Source organism: Apiospora aurea (assembly GCF_038362705.1).
Source record: "Apiospora aurea strain CBS 24483 chromosome Unknown utg000007l_segment0_segment0, whole genome shotgun sequence".
Classification (NCBI taxonomy): Eukaryota; Fungi; Ascomycota; class Sordariomycetes; order Amphisphaeriales; family Apiosporaceae; genus Apiospora; species Apiospora aurea.
In genome coordinates, this window is record NW_027117394.1 from 1,593,676 (window position 1) to 1,611,189 (window position 17,514).

Sequence of the window (17,514 nt, forward strand, 5' to 3'; positions counted from 1 at the left end):
ACGGGGGCCTTGGGGAGCGTCCTGTAGAATGTATCGTCCCGAAATCCCACGAACGAGGAGATGCACCGGTCCATCTTCCACTCCGCCGCCGTATGAGGCAGCGGCAAATTTGGCCTTTGGTCTGGACGGCCTTTGTCTGTTGGGGAAACCACAGCGAACGTAGGATTTCCGCGCGGGGGTGACGATCTCGCCCGTCTGTAACAGACGTTCTTGGTTCAGTCGAAGTGTGGAAAACGAGGTAGGCTCGATCAGGGCTTGCCAATCTCGTGATACCGCGGCCATGAAACCGCACGAATTACGTCGCTGGCTTGAAGAGCTGGGGATACTAATACTCTCCGTGGATGACATGCTTGTTTTCGGTCATATATGCGAAGACGAGAATAGAAAAGGGGGGCCCACCCGGCTTCAACTGACCTTTGACGATGCCGTCAAGGGGCCTAAATGACTGACTACATCTACTGTACCTACTCTACGTAGTAATGCATTTGCCAATAACTTTTGTAGCCCGGGAGGAATTATCCGTATACTACTTGGTCTTCTACAGAAATGCCTGGTTACTTAATTCGTATAGACTACTGGGCACCGATTAGCCCCAGATGTTGACATACATGGCCACCCACAGGTTATGATCCCTGCAAGCGAGCCAGCCTTTCTGCATCTAAATGGAACCTCACTCTCTCCTTCGATATCCTGCGCTTCTCGTGCCATATACTAATACCCTTTTGGTTCGGTTCGAGTGTCTAAACGAATGGTTCTCTATCTTGTTGGTTTGTGTTGCTCTTATTCGTTCGTGCTGTTTCCAAATTGCTGTATTCACTGTGCTACCCAAGTCTTACCTGTTCGATTGGAAACCCCCCTTTGGATTGGAAGACCAGTGACCCTCGAAACCGGGGACGCGACGGATTTGTCAGGGACCTCCCAAGACACAACGGTAAAGCCTCGGCAGAGAGTTCTACAAACTTGGAAATCTGTCTGTTTCCAGGCAGAGCCATTCCATTGTATGAATAGCGATACTGCAATATAGGAACCACTTCTACAAAAACAGATATTACTCTAACATGACGTAATCAATCATTTGATACATCAGCAAAACATGCATCGAAAATGTGAACACCACTGCAACTCTATCCCTTGTGCGCTTGTGAGATATGGATCGCGCCCTGTACTATGGTGCCTGTGAAATAAAGTACAAAACGCTTGACGCTCAGGTATCGGAAATACATTGATTAATTGCTGAGATTAATGTTTGGCCCATAACTCTAATGTCTCGAGGGTAACATATATGTATTCTTGATTCTTTTCAATCACGCTTACTCGCTTTTGGGACGTCCTGTTTGATAGATCTTGTTCTGGGAATCATGTAATCATGCCAGTGACCCCATCCCTCCCTCAGGTGGTTCGAGTCTCCTCGAAGAATCGCACAGGAATATAGGAACGCCCAGCAGCGAGCGTGTAGTGCTGAACGATCCTATTCTGGCAATCAGGACTTCGACCTCCAGCTTCCTCCCGCCCCACGACGCTCCCTCGTCGCCGTCCAGCATGCCTCCTCAGTATCTTCAGGCATATACTACGTGCCAGTGACGAAAAGTCGGGCACCAAGAGTATCTTTTCTGACCACATAAAAGAGGGCCGTGTTGAAACATAAGGCCCAATGTATCGTCAGGAAGCTGAGATTGGGCATACCAGCAGCAGCGCGGCCAGCGGCGAGGTAATATGGATTCACCATCCCTGGGATTGGAATAGCCGATTGTGTTTCATCGTCAAAATTGAAGAGCGCGTCTTCTTGAGGCGTTCGGGATCCGGCAATGACGGTGACTTCACGCATGCGCAGCCAATCTGTCTCCTCAGCGCTTGAGTCATTGCCGATGAAAAACTCGTGTCCGATATCCATAGAAAGTACCACCTTCTCCAATCGTTTCGACAGCTGTCTCAAGGCTATGCTGAGAAGGTCGGGAGCTCGTGATTGTGGGTCGACGGAGAAGTCGCCAAAGGCTCTCATCCAACAGTAGTAATAAGCCAAGGTGAAACTTCGGACTGATGAAGGGACCCAAACCAATGCGGCAGCAAATGTGTTACGCACCTCTGCCCGTGTAATATAATTCCTCGGGGGCTCTTCTTCTAGGCACCAGTTGATGCTCCGTAAACTGGGGAACAAGCTTGCAATCATGCAGCAGGTTGTGGGGGTTAGCTTCCACTCATTCACGCCTCCCTGGGTATGGCGGAACTTCTTGATGAAATCGATCTTTGGCAGGTGACGGTAAAAGCCTACTCGTAGGCTGACAGGCCAGTCAAGTCCACAGGACGTGCCACTAATTCCAAGAGACAGCTCGACGTTTTCATGTGGCAGTGTCCATCCGTTCAGATAGTACAGGAGATTGGCCAGGTGGGAAGAGAAAACCGTGCTGTTGTGCTCGACTTGCTCGACTTGCATTGCTTCGCTCCATGAGACCCAGAAGCCTCGTCCGACCGCCACCGGCTGTTGTACTATCGACAGCGGCGTCTCGAAGTGGATAAATCGAACGTAGGTTTGTCTTAACGGTGTCACGTACCCTATGGCCTGGGCAAGACGAAGTGGATTCAAGTAGATTCTCTTGAAAGTGATGGGCTCGACATGTGCTTGCCACTCTTGATACCTTGGCATACTGCGCCCGGTTGCCATTGTATGGCTCGGTGTCGAACAAGACAAGTCGAATGATTTGATTCTTGATCTCGGGTGGGATCCGCTCCATTATGATGCGATTGGGATGGTTGTGCCGGATGTGTGGTGGTCTCGGAAAGGATGATCGACTATTAACGTGATCAGTAGTAGATAAATAATAAACGCCTGGTTTGATGGTTGGATCCTGCTAACCTCGATTGGTCCTGGATGTTGAAGATCATTCATCCTCTTGGGTCATTAATAGGTTTGCATAAGTTACAATGGGGTAGGTGACTTCCAGGAGGAAGGATTGACTGCAACCGTGACAAGTGGTGAAAGCAGCACAGGCCCAGCCTGGTTGTTCGTCAGCTCCGAACAAGACGCTGGTGACTTACTTCAATGTGATTCGGGCAAGGACGGATTCAAGCTGGGGAAGGTACGGCCCGTCGGCCATGTTCACATTGTTGTGTTGACCACCTGCACCTGCACTTGCACCTGATCACCCAGCTACGCCCGCCCTCACTGGCACAACAATCACAGGTTTCAGAAACTCTCGAACCCCAGCATGAGAAAGGGTTCCAGTTCCCTTACCCTTCAGAGAATGCCTGCCGCAGACGAGTTTTGATTTTCAAAGCCCGTTCAGATAGGCTGGGCTACCACAATTCTGCCCATCCTCCACAGCACAACATTGAGGTATCCCTCAGCTTGCAAAACCTGTACTGGTGTGCAGCACCCAATTTCTTCTTCCCTCGGAATATCCAGAGTAAGTGTTTACTTCCCTTCCAAGCAATCCGTGCTGCCGACTCGTCTGAGTTTTGGTAACATAACCACCATTGATAATCGATCTTCTCTCCACCTTGCTCGACATCTACCCTTGACAGCATTCTGGACTCCTCAAACAACTTTTCCCTTCTCTTTTCATCATCTCACCACTACCAAATTCAATTCTAATTGATTTCTAGTCACTAACCTGCATAGTATCGGCTAGAAAGCCGCAGACTCATTGAGCCATGGATCGACTCCCGCCCGAGATCCTAGGAGGGATTTTGCACTTGGTGTGTCACATCTCAGACGAGAAGGAGCGGTGTTCATATGCCACCGTATCTCAAAATTGGCAGGCGTTCGTCGAACGCGCCACATTCCCAACACTGTACCTGAACCAATCACGTCTTGGGGAGGCACAAGCAAAGGGCATCATCACCCCAGCCCGACAGTCCTACGTCCGCTGCATCAAGTTCACCGCGATAGTTCCCGGAAAATATTACACAGAGAACCCCGGAATGACCTCCCAGAGAAGCAACGAGGCCGTCTTTGAGGCTGTGGCTAAGCTGCTGGGGGCTGTTAAGACATGGTCTTCCCCACCTTGTGGTGTCGAGCTGGCGCTTGAGGTTGATTATGAAGCGACCCCTAAATTACCTGACCTGGAGGACGGGCTCGGATGGGATTACCGATGTTCATTGGTCAGCCTTCCACACGATGCCTACCTCCGACTGCCAGAAGTGTCCTGCATCACGACCGTCACCTACAATCCCAAGCGCGACACTTTACTGTTCCTCGTTCCCAAGACTTGTTGCGAGATTGCTAGCCAATTTCCCAATGTACATACCATCATCTGGCTATTTCGGTCCAAGATTTTCGACAGAGATATGGGCACGAGGGAAATGTCCCCCATGCAGCTGCGAAACGACTTCGCTACCGGGATCTCTATGCTGCCTGGCTCCGTCCGAAAGGCTTTCATTTGTTGGGGCTCTCTTACAGACGATGCGACCGTTCCAACCTGCCTGAAGGAAACCTTTGATCCACTCAGCTTGGCCTTGAGGGAATTCACGAAGCAACTAGAGCAACTATATATAGATGCGGTAGTTGGCAACGAGCTATTTAATGATCCATCATTGAATCACGACAGCGAAAAGCCCTTGTGGCCGCGATTGCGCGTAATCGAAATATCCACCCACGCAAGAACACCCCAAGGATACGATACCTTCGACCTGGATATGTGTGTTCACGAGACGGACGATCACACTGAGGCTCAATACCGGGTCGGTCATCTATTCAAACCGGGCGAGGTTTGGTGTCTCGCTCTTGCGCGTGCTGCAGCTCATATGCCCATGCTCGAGTTCCTATGCATAAAATGGCACATCAACGAATCCCCCAGACTGAAGTATGCTGTTGACGTCAGCTCCTCTGGCGCTACTTTTGAGATGAGAAGCTCACCAGGCTTGGTTATCCCAGATGTGATCCAAAACGCATGGTGGAAGGCAGCACGGGTGCATATTCGAGAGGGGGAAGATTACACTTCGTGGTGAAGGATGATGGAAAGCGAGCCGTGACGGAGTATAACTCACATCTCCTTCACGGAGAGAACCCGCCTGTGTCTGAGCCACGCAACCTGGTCGAGTGGACTCGATCCAAGAATTGATTCAGAACCACACGGCTGCTACGTGTAGCCTGCATCATTGACCCCCAGAAGCTTAAAATCTTGGGAGTCAACAACAGAAAGTGGATCTCACGAGGCTGAGACTAGCAGTTGCCTTCTTGCTGTATCATGACCGCGATGAGATATTTGATAGCCAATGAAAACGTTGGTAATGTGTATATTCATATATCGTGCAAAGCAACGTTCTATGTATGTGACTTTTCGGTATGTCTAGTGTCTAGGCGATGACGACGACGCAAATGAATCACCCGGCTAAGTCCACAACCAGTCGACCCGGATGGATCATGTTGTCGTTGTTGGGGTTATCACCATTGCTGACTACACTAGCACTCTAAGAGCTGCGAGACGAGTCGAGGTTGCAGCCTTGAGGGGCTGCTTTGTTTATGCGCCTCGGACGATCATGGCCTCGCGGTCGGGACCAGTGCCAATCCACTTGATCTTGACGCCAACGAAACCCTCAATGAACTGATAGCAAGTCGTATTAGCCGATGCCATCATCTGCGACCCCATTCCGGGATGCTGTGTTTCTTACCTCAACGTATTCACGGGCCTCCTGGGGCAAGTCCTCAAAGGTCTTGGCGTTGGTGGTAGGCTTCTGCCATCCCTTGAAGCTCTTGTAGATGACTTCGACCTTCTCGAGGAACTCGAGGCTAGCGGGGAAAGAAGCCAGCTCCTGGGAAACGTTCGTCAGTACGGCATTGTCCATGGGTGTCAAAGAGCACTTACCTCGCCGGTCTTGGGGTCGCGGTAGCCGACGGCGACCCTGATCTCTTCGAAGGTGTCGAGGCAATCAAGCTGTATCATGTTGTCAGTTTGGACGTCAGGAGTTTCCAATTTCCCGAGCACAACGTACCTTGGTGAGGTTCAGGGACGTGTAGTGGTTGCTGTGGCGATGGGCAGTCAGCTAGATGTAACAGATGAACTACGAGCAGGGCTACTCGAGACTTACACCGATGCTGAGTATTTCACTGGCGGAAAATGTTAGTTTCTCATGTTACTAACTCGGATTGAAGGGTTACATACCAACCACCAGGTCCAACCAACCGCAACGACGCTTTCGGCCTGCTTGAGTTTAGAATCCGTTTTGCTGAAGCGTACCAATCAATGATTGTGCTTACCAGTGCTGACACCCCTGTGACAACGAAATTAGCATTTGAGTTCATCCGAAAAATCGAATAGGGCTGGTGTTGGGACGTACCATTCACGGCCAATCTCTTGCAACTTCGTGCCGGCCTCGCCTGTAGGACGCAGAGAAGTCAGTAACTAGTCCTTGGTGGAAGAAGGACCTGATTTGCCTGGTAGCAGGGTCTAGTTCCGACTAAGGAGTTGACTCAAGTCGGTGATTTGAAGCGATTGAAGCAATGGAAACTCACCATTATCCTCGGTCGGGAAGGGACCACCTCCAACACGTGTCTGCGAGACTGGTTAGCAAGCTGATCGCATAGCATGGGGGAGCGAGTTGTGGGACATACCGTGTACGCTTTCACGACACCGACGACTTCCGTGATTTTGAAGGGCTAGAAGATGGTCAGTCATCATCCATCAGATCAATGGCGTTTGGTTGACTGACATTCAGTGCAAGACCGGTGATGACACCTCCGAGTCCGGCATTGCTGCTGGTGACCTGCGAAAGAGTCAGTTACAGACCGAAAGGCCCATGATGTATGACTGAACTCACATAGGGGTAAGAGCCGTAGTCGATATCAAGCATGACTAGGTGCTGTAATTAGTGGGAGCTTCCCACTAGAAACTCAGACCGTACTTACGAGCATTGGCACCTGGGAGGAATTAGTCACTGATTCTGTGGAAAGCCGTGCGGCAAGTCTCCATGAGGGATCTTGGGACGTAAGAAAGCATAATTGGACTTCGGAATGTGCTTACCCTCAATGAGGACGTTCTTGTTGGCCTTGACAACGTCGTTCATGAACGTGACGCCATCAACCATGTACTTCTTCCTATAAGAATCATTAGAATTCGATGACTTGGTCGCATAGCGTATGTATGGGAGCGTACAATTCTTTGCGGTAGTCGTTGAATCTTGAGATTTCCTCCTCAACGTCATACTTAAGGAGATCCTGTATGACAAGCACAATTGGTTAGCCACAAGTCTGCCCACGTAAACGCCCACCAATGGGTGCGTTGCGCAAGAGGACTGGCAGGGGTGGGGGTAAGAAACATACGCCGTAGCGCTTCTTGTAGCCGCTGGCAAGCTGGCGGATCATGCGGTTGAACTTTTCTTCGTCAAGGATGTCATGGACACGGATGCCGCTGCGCGCAGCCTTGGTCGCATACGAAGGACCACTATGGAAGGATATATCAGTAAGAGGGAGGGTCACACGAGATGCCACTGGATTAGAAGACTCACATGCCACGACCGGTGGTACCAATGGCACGAGTTCCGAGCTGCACAACGTATCAATGCCATGAGTGACGATACTGGGTTTCAGAGGTATTTACTTCAACTTCTTCGAGTCCGTCAACAGCGGCGTGGAGATCGAGGTTGACCTGGGCGCGATCGCTGACTTTGATACGATCACGGACACCGGTGAGGCCCTTGGCTTCCAACTCCTTGAGCTCCTTGAAGAAAGAGGGCCTATGTAGTTTGCGTTAACCACGGCACAAATCTGAGGATGTCAATCGGAACGCATCCGATATACATACACGTGGAAGACGACGCTTGTGCCTGTTCAAGTTAGTACTCATATTGTTGAGCGAAGGGGGGTTGCTTACCAATGAAGTTGAGGCACTTAGGGTTGATAAGTCCCGATGCTGCATTGTTACGTTAGGAGATCCAGGAAGAGGTTATGGCCGCCTTTGGAGTACACACGGAGAAGATGGAAACTGGTGGCGGTGTTAGTATTTGGCAATGGAGCAATGTGTGATTGGCTAAGGCCGGTACGCACCCCTAATGACGCACGCAAAAGGGGTGCGACTGCCTCCCAGGGGTTCCATTTACCTGTACGAGACACCGTTCGCGCTACGAAAAGACAGGAAGTTAGTTCATGTTTATAAGAGCAAGGCAATGGCTTGGGTAACTCACACGATGGAGTGTCCACTGCAATCCGACCAGTCAAGTCAGCATGATCCGGATATATGTTTGACGGTATTCTCAGGGTACGGTCGAGCTAGCTGCCCGAAGCTTCGCAGTCTCGCAAAGCCAATTGACCTGGTTTCCACACTTCTGATTCAGAGGACCAAGGGGTGTATTGCTTACGCGTTGTGGCCGCCCTGTGGTTTGGAGACGTTAGCAACAGTCTCGATTGATTGACACACAAAGGACCATGCATAGCGACTTACAGCGGCACGGGCACAGATTTCGGCTTTAGGGCAGAGGATGTCGGTGAGCTTTCCCTTTCCCTCGTCACCTGCACGTTCCACACGTCAGCAATTCCGGCATTGCGACAGTAAAGTAATCGCGAGTATATCGAGGTGGTCATGCGTCACGCGACACGAACTGAAAGCCGGGTACGCGTATGCGCCCGGGACTTTTGACTCGGTTCGCGCCATGCTTCCAGATGCGAAGGTGTTCCCCAAAGCGTCCGACCTGTCGCAAAGCAGAAGGACCTCATGATTCCAGAGAGGCAATCCTCACTGCTTCCAGGTAGACCGCAACGGGACGGTGGGAATATACGAGGTTCGTCGAGGCGCGCGCATCACGATGTAGCTCGGGGAAGTGGAATGGAGGACATGCTTACCCCATTGGGAGCCGAGGCTACAAGAGGATGGAATTAGCAAAATTGTATTGATTTCCGGCTAAATCTAGATTATGATATGGCAACCCTGGATCGCAATCAAGCAAACCCCAGGGCGTGATTGCAGGTCAAGCTCGAGGCGCAAAAGGACACGAGACAACACGGGTTCGCGGACAGGCTTACATGATAGTGATTGCCCCAGCTTCAGACATGGTGCCAGATATACAGGGGGAGGATTGAGGAGAAAGAGGATACAACGATATGTCTTCGACAGAGGTAGCGTACACGATATCGTCGGACTAGAGTCGCAAGGCGAGCAAGAGTGAACCACCAAAAGGGAAAAATCCCTACCCCGCGGGCGGACGCGTGAATTTATTAAGGGGAGAAGGGAATGGTGGAGGGGTTAGTGGGGCAGACAGCGGGAGGGTCTCCAGTAACATGATGCAATAGTGGTTCTTCTTACGGCCTTCAGGTCGTCAGTCGTGGAGTGTTTCCACCGTGTCTTGCTTGACCTCAACATTGATGCATCCCATTGCTCTGGACGCCAACAGATGGTATCTTTCTGCGCAAAACTCTGTAATCCCGTTACGGCGTACATCAATCGCGGACATTGGCTCTGAGCCAAAAGAACATCGCGGTCCCATAAGACTCATCTGCTAGTTGCAGAAAAAAAAATCTCCTGGTTATCTCGTGGTCAGGAGCAAAAACCCTCAAGCCAGCTAACCTAAACGACGTTAGCAAGTCTCCTAACCTAAATTGCAACGCTGACCTACAGTACGCACCCAGCACACCTTACGCTTGCAGCGGGCGGCTCTGTCACGTAACTCGTATGTAACCAGTCACCACTGCTGCTTGTTCCGATCTACTGCGCAGTACACTAGTGCAGCTTGTACTACTAGAATCCAGTATCGACTCACCGAAGCTCGTCTTCAGTTTGCGTGGCTGTAGCCGAGACCCGAATGCCGGAGATGCTGTCATAGTATTCGTGGCCGATATCGCCATGGCATGAACACCAGCACTTTCAGCCCAAGCTCGGATATACCAGTGAATCAGGTATGTCTGAAGGTGCCATGCTCACCGCCAATACGTATAGGTTGCTACAAGTCGCTGAGAGTTTCTCTTTCAGAGAACTGACTTTTTTAAATCCCTTTATTGAGTGCCCAGGGACGGCTGAACAGAGGTGACACTGTAACAATGAGTTAAAATCAATGGTTTTTTTGCTATTTTTCACTCTAACCACACCCTTTACACACCGATTTATACGCCCCCAAAAAGTAATAATGTACCCTCGTCGCCAACCATCGTCCGAGCCAGCCTTCGAGCCATCGTTACTAAACCAAGCCATCGTCACCAAACCAAGCCACCGTCACCAAGCCATCGTCGTGGAAATGTGTTGATTGTGTACGATTGATGCCAATTCCTTCCGATCGACGCGAAGTCTAGGTCGCTCGTCGATTTTAGCTGGCTCAAAGGCTGGCTCAAAGGCTGGCTCGAAAGCTGGCTCAAAGGCTGGCTCGAAAGCTGGCTGCGACGAGGGTTAACGATGAGGGTACATTGATTTTATCGATAGGGTGAAAAGCAGCTAAAATTAACCGTTGGGGGGTAGATCTAACCGGTTTTTAGCTCATTGTTACAGTGTCACCTCTGTTCAGCCGTCCCAGGCGGGTTGGTCGCACCTGCCAGGTACGAAAGTGACAGACAGTGACTGCATCCGACGAATCAGATCACCTGGCCCACCCTGGAGGAATTGTGTGAAGTATTGTTGTCGACCGAAAGTTAAGGAGGGCTTGTCCTAATCTACCTACCTCCCTAATGGAATTCGGAATGCGCCGTTGAAAAGGCGTTGTAACCTTGATCTTTATTTGACTGTCCTCAATTCTAGCTTATCAATGAAATATGCACGTATCTCCGGTTGGTTGGACAAGCTGAGCTGCTTTGCTTATTGGAAGGAGTTGAGCAGCTCGTCCGACCTCAGCCACATGCACTCTCCAGGTCCAAATTGGGGCTTGCGAAACAGCCCAGTGAGACATCCCTGCCAGAACTTCAGCTCCAACCTTGTCGCAATCCGTTGTCGCGAACCGCTGTCGCGTCAGTCAAAGAGAGCTTCTGCCCAATTCGAGAAACCCATTAGTTGCTCAACTCATCCCTCCATTGACTCTTAGCTTGGGAGTATTAACTACGCATTGCCGAAAATATTCTTTCTCGACATTGAAATACTACATTTCGTTACAGGTTATTGGTTGCCAGTCACTTGCCCTGGGCTGGCCCAAGAACAAGAACTACCAGAATGAAGTCACATCCTTGCGACCTCAACCCGTAAGCGACGTGAATATATTGTCGCCGCTTGCGAACAGATACTTTGCCGACCGCGTGCCTCGATTCCCCTTTCCGAAATCCGACAGAACGCTCCCAAAGTCGGCGCTGTTTCTGGCATAACAGCCTCCTCGACATAATTTCTAGAAGCTTGTTTTCTGCTACGTCGCGACCCCTGTCGCAATGGATGACTTCGATCGCGACTCTAACGCCAGCTCGTCCGAGCCAGAGGACGAGCTGATGGCCGATGCCGAAGAAGCTGAGCAGAACAACCAGCAAGACCAGCAGGTCGAGCGGGACCACGACGAAGACGAGAACGAGAACGACAATGACGACGATGACGATGACGACGATGATGATCACGACGACGATGAGGATGACGATAATAATAATAATACTCAGGATCATCAACATGTCAACGGCACCGGCGAAAACCGCGGCAGCCACAGCCCGCAGCCTGACGGCCAAGGATCGCTGTCGCAACCCACCATCAAGCGAACGTCCGCGACGCCAGGACCTTCGGCTTTGACTACCCCCAAGTGGGCGCCCATGGTTCGGCCAGAAGTGTTAAATGCGAGGACCTACGATATAGTGCCCACGATGGCTGCACCCATGTCGACTAGTATCAATGCGTTGTCAGTCACGCCAGATCTGAGGTACTGGATGACAGGCGGTAGTGATGGATATATCAGGAAATACGACGGGCCCGGCACAATAAATGGAAAACAGCAGCTTACCGTGGCGCAAAGGCATCCGTTCGTCGATTCGGTGACAAAAGCCGGCATTTTGATGTCATACTGGGAGAATGCAGAACCACACTCGCCATCTATGCGAACAGAAGACCTCATTCTGAGCCCAGTCTATTCTCTAGCGGTGCACTCGGAGGCATTATGGTTGTTGTCAGGTCTGGAAAGTGGCGGAATCAACCTTCAGAGTGTACGGCACGATGAAGGGAAGCGGATCACTTGCTTGCAGAAACATAGCAACGCCGTCAGTGTACTTACCTTGGCGGCGGACGAGAAGAGCGTCCTCAGTGGCAGCTGGGACAAGAACATATTTGACTGGGATCTCAACACGGGCAACGTGAAGCGCTCATTTGATGGCAGCGGAGGGCAGGTATCAGCTATCGAAACGAGGCCTATGGGAGGTTGCCCTATACCGCCAGAAGCCAGCGAAGAAGACATCAGCGATACCTTTTTCAGCAACAATGATGCTCCTGCCAAAGGCGACGATTTCGACTTTTCTCTGGACGGCGTGGATAACGCAGCCACGAGTGCTGTGAACGGGGATTTGAACGGGTCCTTCGCTACAGATAACAACGGCGCAGTTGGGGATATGAATGGTGGCATGGACGCTCAGGGGAGCCCGGCACACGACAGTTTGTTTGGCAGTCCTGCAGCAGGCTCGGATCTATTTGGAGACAACTTTGGGGGTGACGATGACAATGAGTTCTCGAGAGCCATGATGCAGGATACAGCTCAAGAGAACATGGAGGCGGCTCAAGAAAGCACAACTATGCCCGAGTTCGATATGTCCTTGCCCAGTTTTGATGGGATGAACAATGACGACTCCCACAATACGGCAACTCAAGACAGTAGTCACGACCTCGCGATGACAACTGCAGAGCCTACACAGCAGGAAGACAGCACTACGGTGAATGGCAGCTTTGACAGTAGCTTAGCACCACCATTACCACCACAACCACTTACTGAGGATGCATCCACCCAGCTGGAACCGACACAACCAGACGCTGATGTCGATGCGCCTGGGACGCCCTCGGCACTCTTCGAGCCGGCACCCGAGTCGCCTTCGATGCTGTTCGCCGAGCCGCCGGCGACCCACTACGACACGTCCCAGACGTCCGACTCGACCTTCCTATCGGCCTCGATGGACGGCACTCTACGCATATGGGACCGCCGCGTGCCCAACCCGATCGCTCGCATCGGGACCCGCACCGGCGTGCCCCCCTGGTGCATGGGCGCCTGCTGGTCCAATGACGGCAACTGGATCTACGTGGGCCGTCGCAACGGGACGGTCGAAGAGTTCAGTGTCGCGAAGGCCCGCGGCGGCCGGGTGGGGTGGCAGCCTGAGCGCGTATTTCGATTCCCCGGCGGCAGTGGGCCCGTCAGCTGCTTGCGCCCCATGGCCAACGGCCGCCACCTCATCTGCGCGTCGCAAGATATTCTGCGATTGTACGACCTGCGGTCCCAGGACGCGTCGACGCGGCGCGCGCCTCCGCCTTTCCTCATCGTGCCCGGACCCCCTAGGGCGGGTGTCATCTCCAGCCTCTACATTGATCAGACGAGCCGCTTCATGCTGTCGGCCGCGGGCACTAGGGGCTGGGAGGGCACGAGTACGGAAGTGCTTATTGGGTACGAGATCAACGTCCCGGCAGCGGTGTGAGATGATCTATCTCCAAAAGGAGATGCTTAAATAAGGACAGCGAGAGAGAGCAAGACTTTTGGAATAGACATCGGTGTTGTGTAGAAATGGCGCGAGCAATGGTTACTGCAACATCTGTATGCAGTACGGAAAGCAAGATCCGTCTTAGCGAAGACAGCTTTATTATTCTTGTTTGTTAAAAAGTGTGTGTCGACTCCTCGTGGTAGACCGTATAGCTTGGTTGGTAGCCAGAACTGCGATTATATATAGCCATCCAAGGAACGGAACGTGGCAGTCTTTTGGGCTGAAATTCAGGGGGCTTTATGGTCTCACGGGTTGAAATGGCATTTCTTGGTAGTGACGATGGTTGTACATACTTCTATATATAGGCTGCATGAGAATACGCCACGCCGCCTGTGCTGGCTGGGCTGTTGGGGTAGACTCTGGATATGCAGATACGAGGAATGCTTCGCACCGTTGATGCTGTGCTTCCTAAGACCAGCAGCATATCTCTTCTCCATCTTGAGCCAGTGGTCAATCATACCGAATGTATGCATGGCATAGTTAGTGTGATACGTCAAAGTCTATACCCTCAGCCACACTGTCTTGTCTGTGCAAAAACGTCGCATTGGTTCCTGTACGGGCTGTTCCAAACGATGCACGAGGCCAGCTGGGTAATGTGCGTACATCAGATGAAATAGCCCTTCCAGAGTTGAACTCGACCGAGCATGAACATACATATACATATGTCAAATTGTCAAGAGGCACAGCCAGAGGCGAGGCATGCATCTTGGCATGAAGCGATCAGGGGAACTGACGATGAACTGACCTGTCAACTCGCGTTTGCATATGCAGAGGCGGACAAGCTCGGCCTTCGCGGCAATCTAGTGCAACCCAGAGAGGAACAGCTGATCGCGACGATCTTGAATGAGGTAGGATGCATCAGATCCAAGAGGACGAATGGCGATAGCTGGTTGCAACCATGTCCAAGGATGTAAGTACATGCATTGATTGATATGTTTTCGGTGTTAACAGCTCAGGTTCAATGGAAGACGTAAAAGCTGGGATTGGGTGGTAGTGAGGCGGGATGGCTCCAGGCCGGCAGGCTATTGGGCAAAAGAAGCAGCCTGGCAGCCTACAGGTTGCAGGGGTAGCTTAACCAGAGCTGCAGGGGATCGTCCAGGTCGGAGAAAAGCCTCCCGCCTACTCAGAATATCGGGAATCTTGGACTTCTACACGTCACCACTTTCTCATGCCAGACCTGCAGTGCGCCCAAAGGGCTCGGTCGCCGCATCCACCTCTTCCCCAAAAACGAAATGGGCCGAGAGTTGCAGGACAGAGGCGGGCGAGTGCCACTTTAAGCACGTTTCTGTCCGTGTATGTTTACACATGGTTCTACATATGGTACTCGATTGGTTGTTTGGCATCCGGAACCAGGTCCGGTTCCTCAAATCATTCAGCTCTTCCAGTGACCCAAGCTGTCACTAGGCCGCCTATGCATCCCACCCAGGACGACTGACCAGTGCGCAGCATCGACTTGGACTGCCTGCCTGCCCGCCGAGCCTGCGATCTCAGGGCGGATGGACCGGAGGTCTCGGGCAGATCTCGACGCTTAAACCAGGGCGGCAGTTGAGTGTTACCCCATGTCCACCGCAGATGCCGGAGCGAACATCCCACCGCACCACCTTTCCGTCCTTTCTGGCTTTCAGATATTGACCCGATCCCAGTCTTGGCCTTGGTCGAAGAGCGGGTTTGGCAAGCATACCACCTCACAAAGTCGGACATATATATGGGCCCCCAGATGGCGCTAGCTATGTATCGTTGTCATACATCTTGCTTCCTATACTGGCAGACTGCTACCTACTACTACTCTCCTGTCCCGGGGTGGAGACGTGCGCATCTGCGCTATTGGAGTATTGGCAGATTGGCGCCGCGACTGTTACCACATTGGCTCAACCGGGCCCAGCCTGCCAGCCTCTTTGCCGAGATTGTCTCGTTCAACGGCCAGGGTCCACGCAGGTAGGTACGGTTTTCTATAACGATGACGGGTACATAGGCTTAGTGCGGGCGTGCTTTGACCCTGCATGGCCGCATTCGAACCGCATCGACTTACACCGCATGCGCCTTGCCAACGTAACGGGTACGCTACTGTGCATTCCCATCTCCGTTGCCCACCCGGAAGGATTCACACGAACCACGGGGGTTGCGTGCTCAAAATGGTCTAGTGGTGCTGCCCAGAGACGCAAGGCTCTTGCTTTTGTCATCATGATGGCCTGAGCAAATCCCCATGCAACGAGGCCTGCGTAGGTAAGTAGGTAGACCTGCGTGTGGATAGAGCAGCTCTGGCGAAGTCGTCATCAAAAAATTTGCCTCGGCTCGTTGCCGATCGCGAGCTGCCCATGTCTCGCCCGCCTTGAGCAGATAGATATAAGGTAGGTGAAACAGCCGTGTGAGTGTGCCGGTTTTTCTCTCCCTTCACCATCCTCCCCCAAGATACCTTACACCAGCCTACAATCATGACTTTCTCAAGAGTCCTCACAGGCGGAAGCCTTCTTGCGCTCGCATCCCGATGCTTCGCCGTCCCGGTGGTATCTGAGGCGACTACTACTTTCACCTCGGTCCCTACCGCCACCCCGTCACAGGTCCCCAACACCAACGTGACCTCCCACGGCCCCTACACTGGCACGCCGACCACCACTGGCGCTCTGTCTACAGATGTCTTGGCCCCGTCCGTCGCGCCTCTGCCTGCCGAGTCCTTCAAGTTTGACTACCCGGCCGACGGCAAGCTCCACGCTCCCGAGCCGGCCCCCTACACCCCCGCCGGCGGTTTGGGCACGAATGGCACCCTTCCTGTCTACCGACCCATCAGTGACTTCGACTACGAGTCATTAGCCCTGGCCCTCTACCAAGAATGGATCGAGCTTGATCTCTTCCACTGGGGTCTTGCCAAGTTCAGCGTCCAAGACTTCGAGGACGCCGGCCTGACAGCCGAGGACCGCTCTCTTTTGGAGTTCATGGCTGATCAGGAGGTTGGCCACGCCACTCTTCTCACCAACATCCTTGGTGCCGAGGCGCCCGTGCAATGCACTTACAACTACCCCGTCAACAACGTCCGCGAGTACATCGACTTCTGCCAGAAGCTGACCCGTTTCGGCGAGTCCGGTGTCTATGGCTTCCTCAACCACCTTGACTCGCGCGAGAGCGCTCAGCTGCTCCTGCAGTCCATCAGCACTGAAGCTCGTCAGCAGATGATCTTCCGCCAGTTCGAGGGTCTCTTCCCCATGCCCGTCTGGTTCGAGATTGGCATCCCCCAGTCTTGGGCTTGGACTCTTCTGGCCCCTTACATCTCCTCGTGCCCTGCCGACCAGACCCGTCTCATCTGGCAGAACATTCCCTCGTTGAACATCCTCAACCAGCCCAACCCGGCCCGCATTGACGGTTCTAATGTCTGGAACGAGACGACGGGTGGATACACCAACACCCTCTCCACCGAGGACGTCAAGCCCAACGAGGACTGCCTCAACGCCAACGTGACCGGCGAGAACTGCTCGCCCGCCATCACCCACAACCGCACCAACCCGCTGTCCTACCCCGGCCGCCAGGTCTTCCTGTCCTGGGACGAACCCGGCCAGGCCGTCGGCCCCAACAACAGCTACGTCTCCTCGACCTCGGCCTGTGCCCCCTGTACGCCGCTTGGGTCTCGCAGCTGAACGTCACCTACACTCCGCTCCAGAACATCAGTGGCAACACCGCTTTCACCATCCAGCCCAACATGAGCACTTTCCAGGGCGACCCCGCCGTCAACGGCACCATCTTCCTTGCGCTCACCGACGCTGAGGTCCCCGTCACCCCCTTCAACTTGACTATGATCAACCCCCACGTTGTGGCGCTGGGCATGTACCAGGCTGGCTAAGCGGACAGTGTGCAAAGTTATGCGTTTCAAAAGTCTCACCTGCTTACTTCTATGTAATGATTGGATGCTCAATGACGAATCAAGATCTCTTCTTTTTATACCCATGGGTCGACTCATCCAAAGACGAGTTTTAATGGGC

The 17,514-nt window shown here is 52.6% G+C and overlaps 5 protein-coding genes across 5 annotated transcripts; 3 read left to right on the top strand and 2 right to left on the bottom strand.

Moving 5' to 3' along the window:
* Window positions 1-1,567: 1,567 nt before the first annotated feature.
* Window positions 1,568-2,659, bottom strand: PG986_010770 (uncharacterized protein; the record flags this gene model as incomplete). Its single annotated transcript, XM_066846992.1, has 1 exon — window positions 1,568-2,659. The coding sequence occupies one exon, from the start codon at window positions 2,657-2,659 to the stop codon at window positions 1,568-1,570; it is 1,092 nt and encodes a 363-aa protein (XP_066696483.1).
* Window positions 2,660-3,648: 989 nt separating this feature from the next.
* PG986_010771 (uncharacterized protein) lies at window positions 3,649-4,944 on the top strand (the record flags this gene model as incomplete). Its single annotated transcript, XM_066846993.1, has 1 exon — window positions 3,649-4,944. One exon carries the CDS (start codon window positions 3,649-3,651, stop codon window positions 4,942-4,944), a length of 1,296 nt encoding a protein of 431 aa, XP_066696484.1.
* Window positions 4,945-5,456: 512 nt separating this feature from the next.
* On the bottom strand, window positions 5,457-8,729 carry PG986_010772 (Adenylosuccinate synthetase; the record flags this gene model as incomplete). The annotated part of the gene is made up of 27 exons (XM_066846994.1): window positions 5,457-5,540; window positions 5,608-5,748; window positions 5,802-5,870; window positions 5,929-5,959; window positions 6,025-6,043; window positions 6,099-6,137; window positions 6,194-6,207; window positions 6,274-6,313; window positions 6,449-6,488; window positions 6,548-6,592; window positions 6,646-6,699; window positions 6,754-6,788; window positions 6,842-6,853; window positions 6,957-7,030; window positions 7,089-7,150; window positions 7,256-7,376; window positions 7,441-7,478; window positions 7,533-7,668; window positions 7,737-7,758; window positions 7,806-7,844; window positions 7,903-7,916; window positions 8,032-8,052; window positions 8,116-8,130; window positions 8,290-8,303; window positions 8,373-8,440; window positions 8,531-8,619; window positions 8,668-8,729. The coding sequence occupies 27 exons, from the start codon at window positions 8,727-8,729 to the stop codon at window positions 5,457-5,459; spliced, it is 1,398 nt and encodes a 465-aa protein (XP_066696485.1).
* A 2,534-nt stretch (window positions 8,730-11,263) lies between these two features.
* On the top strand, window positions 11,264-13,483 carry PG986_010773 (transcription factor SPT8; the record flags this gene model as incomplete). Its single annotated transcript, XM_066846995.1, has 1 exon — window positions 11,264-13,483. One exon carries the CDS (start codon window positions 11,264-11,266, stop codon window positions 13,481-13,483), a length of 2,220 nt encoding a protein of 739 aa, XP_066696486.1.
* Window positions 13,484-15,978: 2,495 nt separating this feature from the next.
* PG986_010774 (Protein rds1) lies at window positions 15,979-17,375 on the top strand (the record flags this gene model as incomplete). The annotated part of the gene is made up of 2 exons (XM_066846996.1): window positions 15,979-17,118; window positions 17,169-17,375. 2 exons carry the CDS (start codon window positions 15,979-15,981, stop codon window positions 17,373-17,375), a joined length of 1,347 nt encoding a protein of 448 aa, XP_066696487.1.
* Window positions 17,376-17,514: the final 139 nt, after the last annotated feature.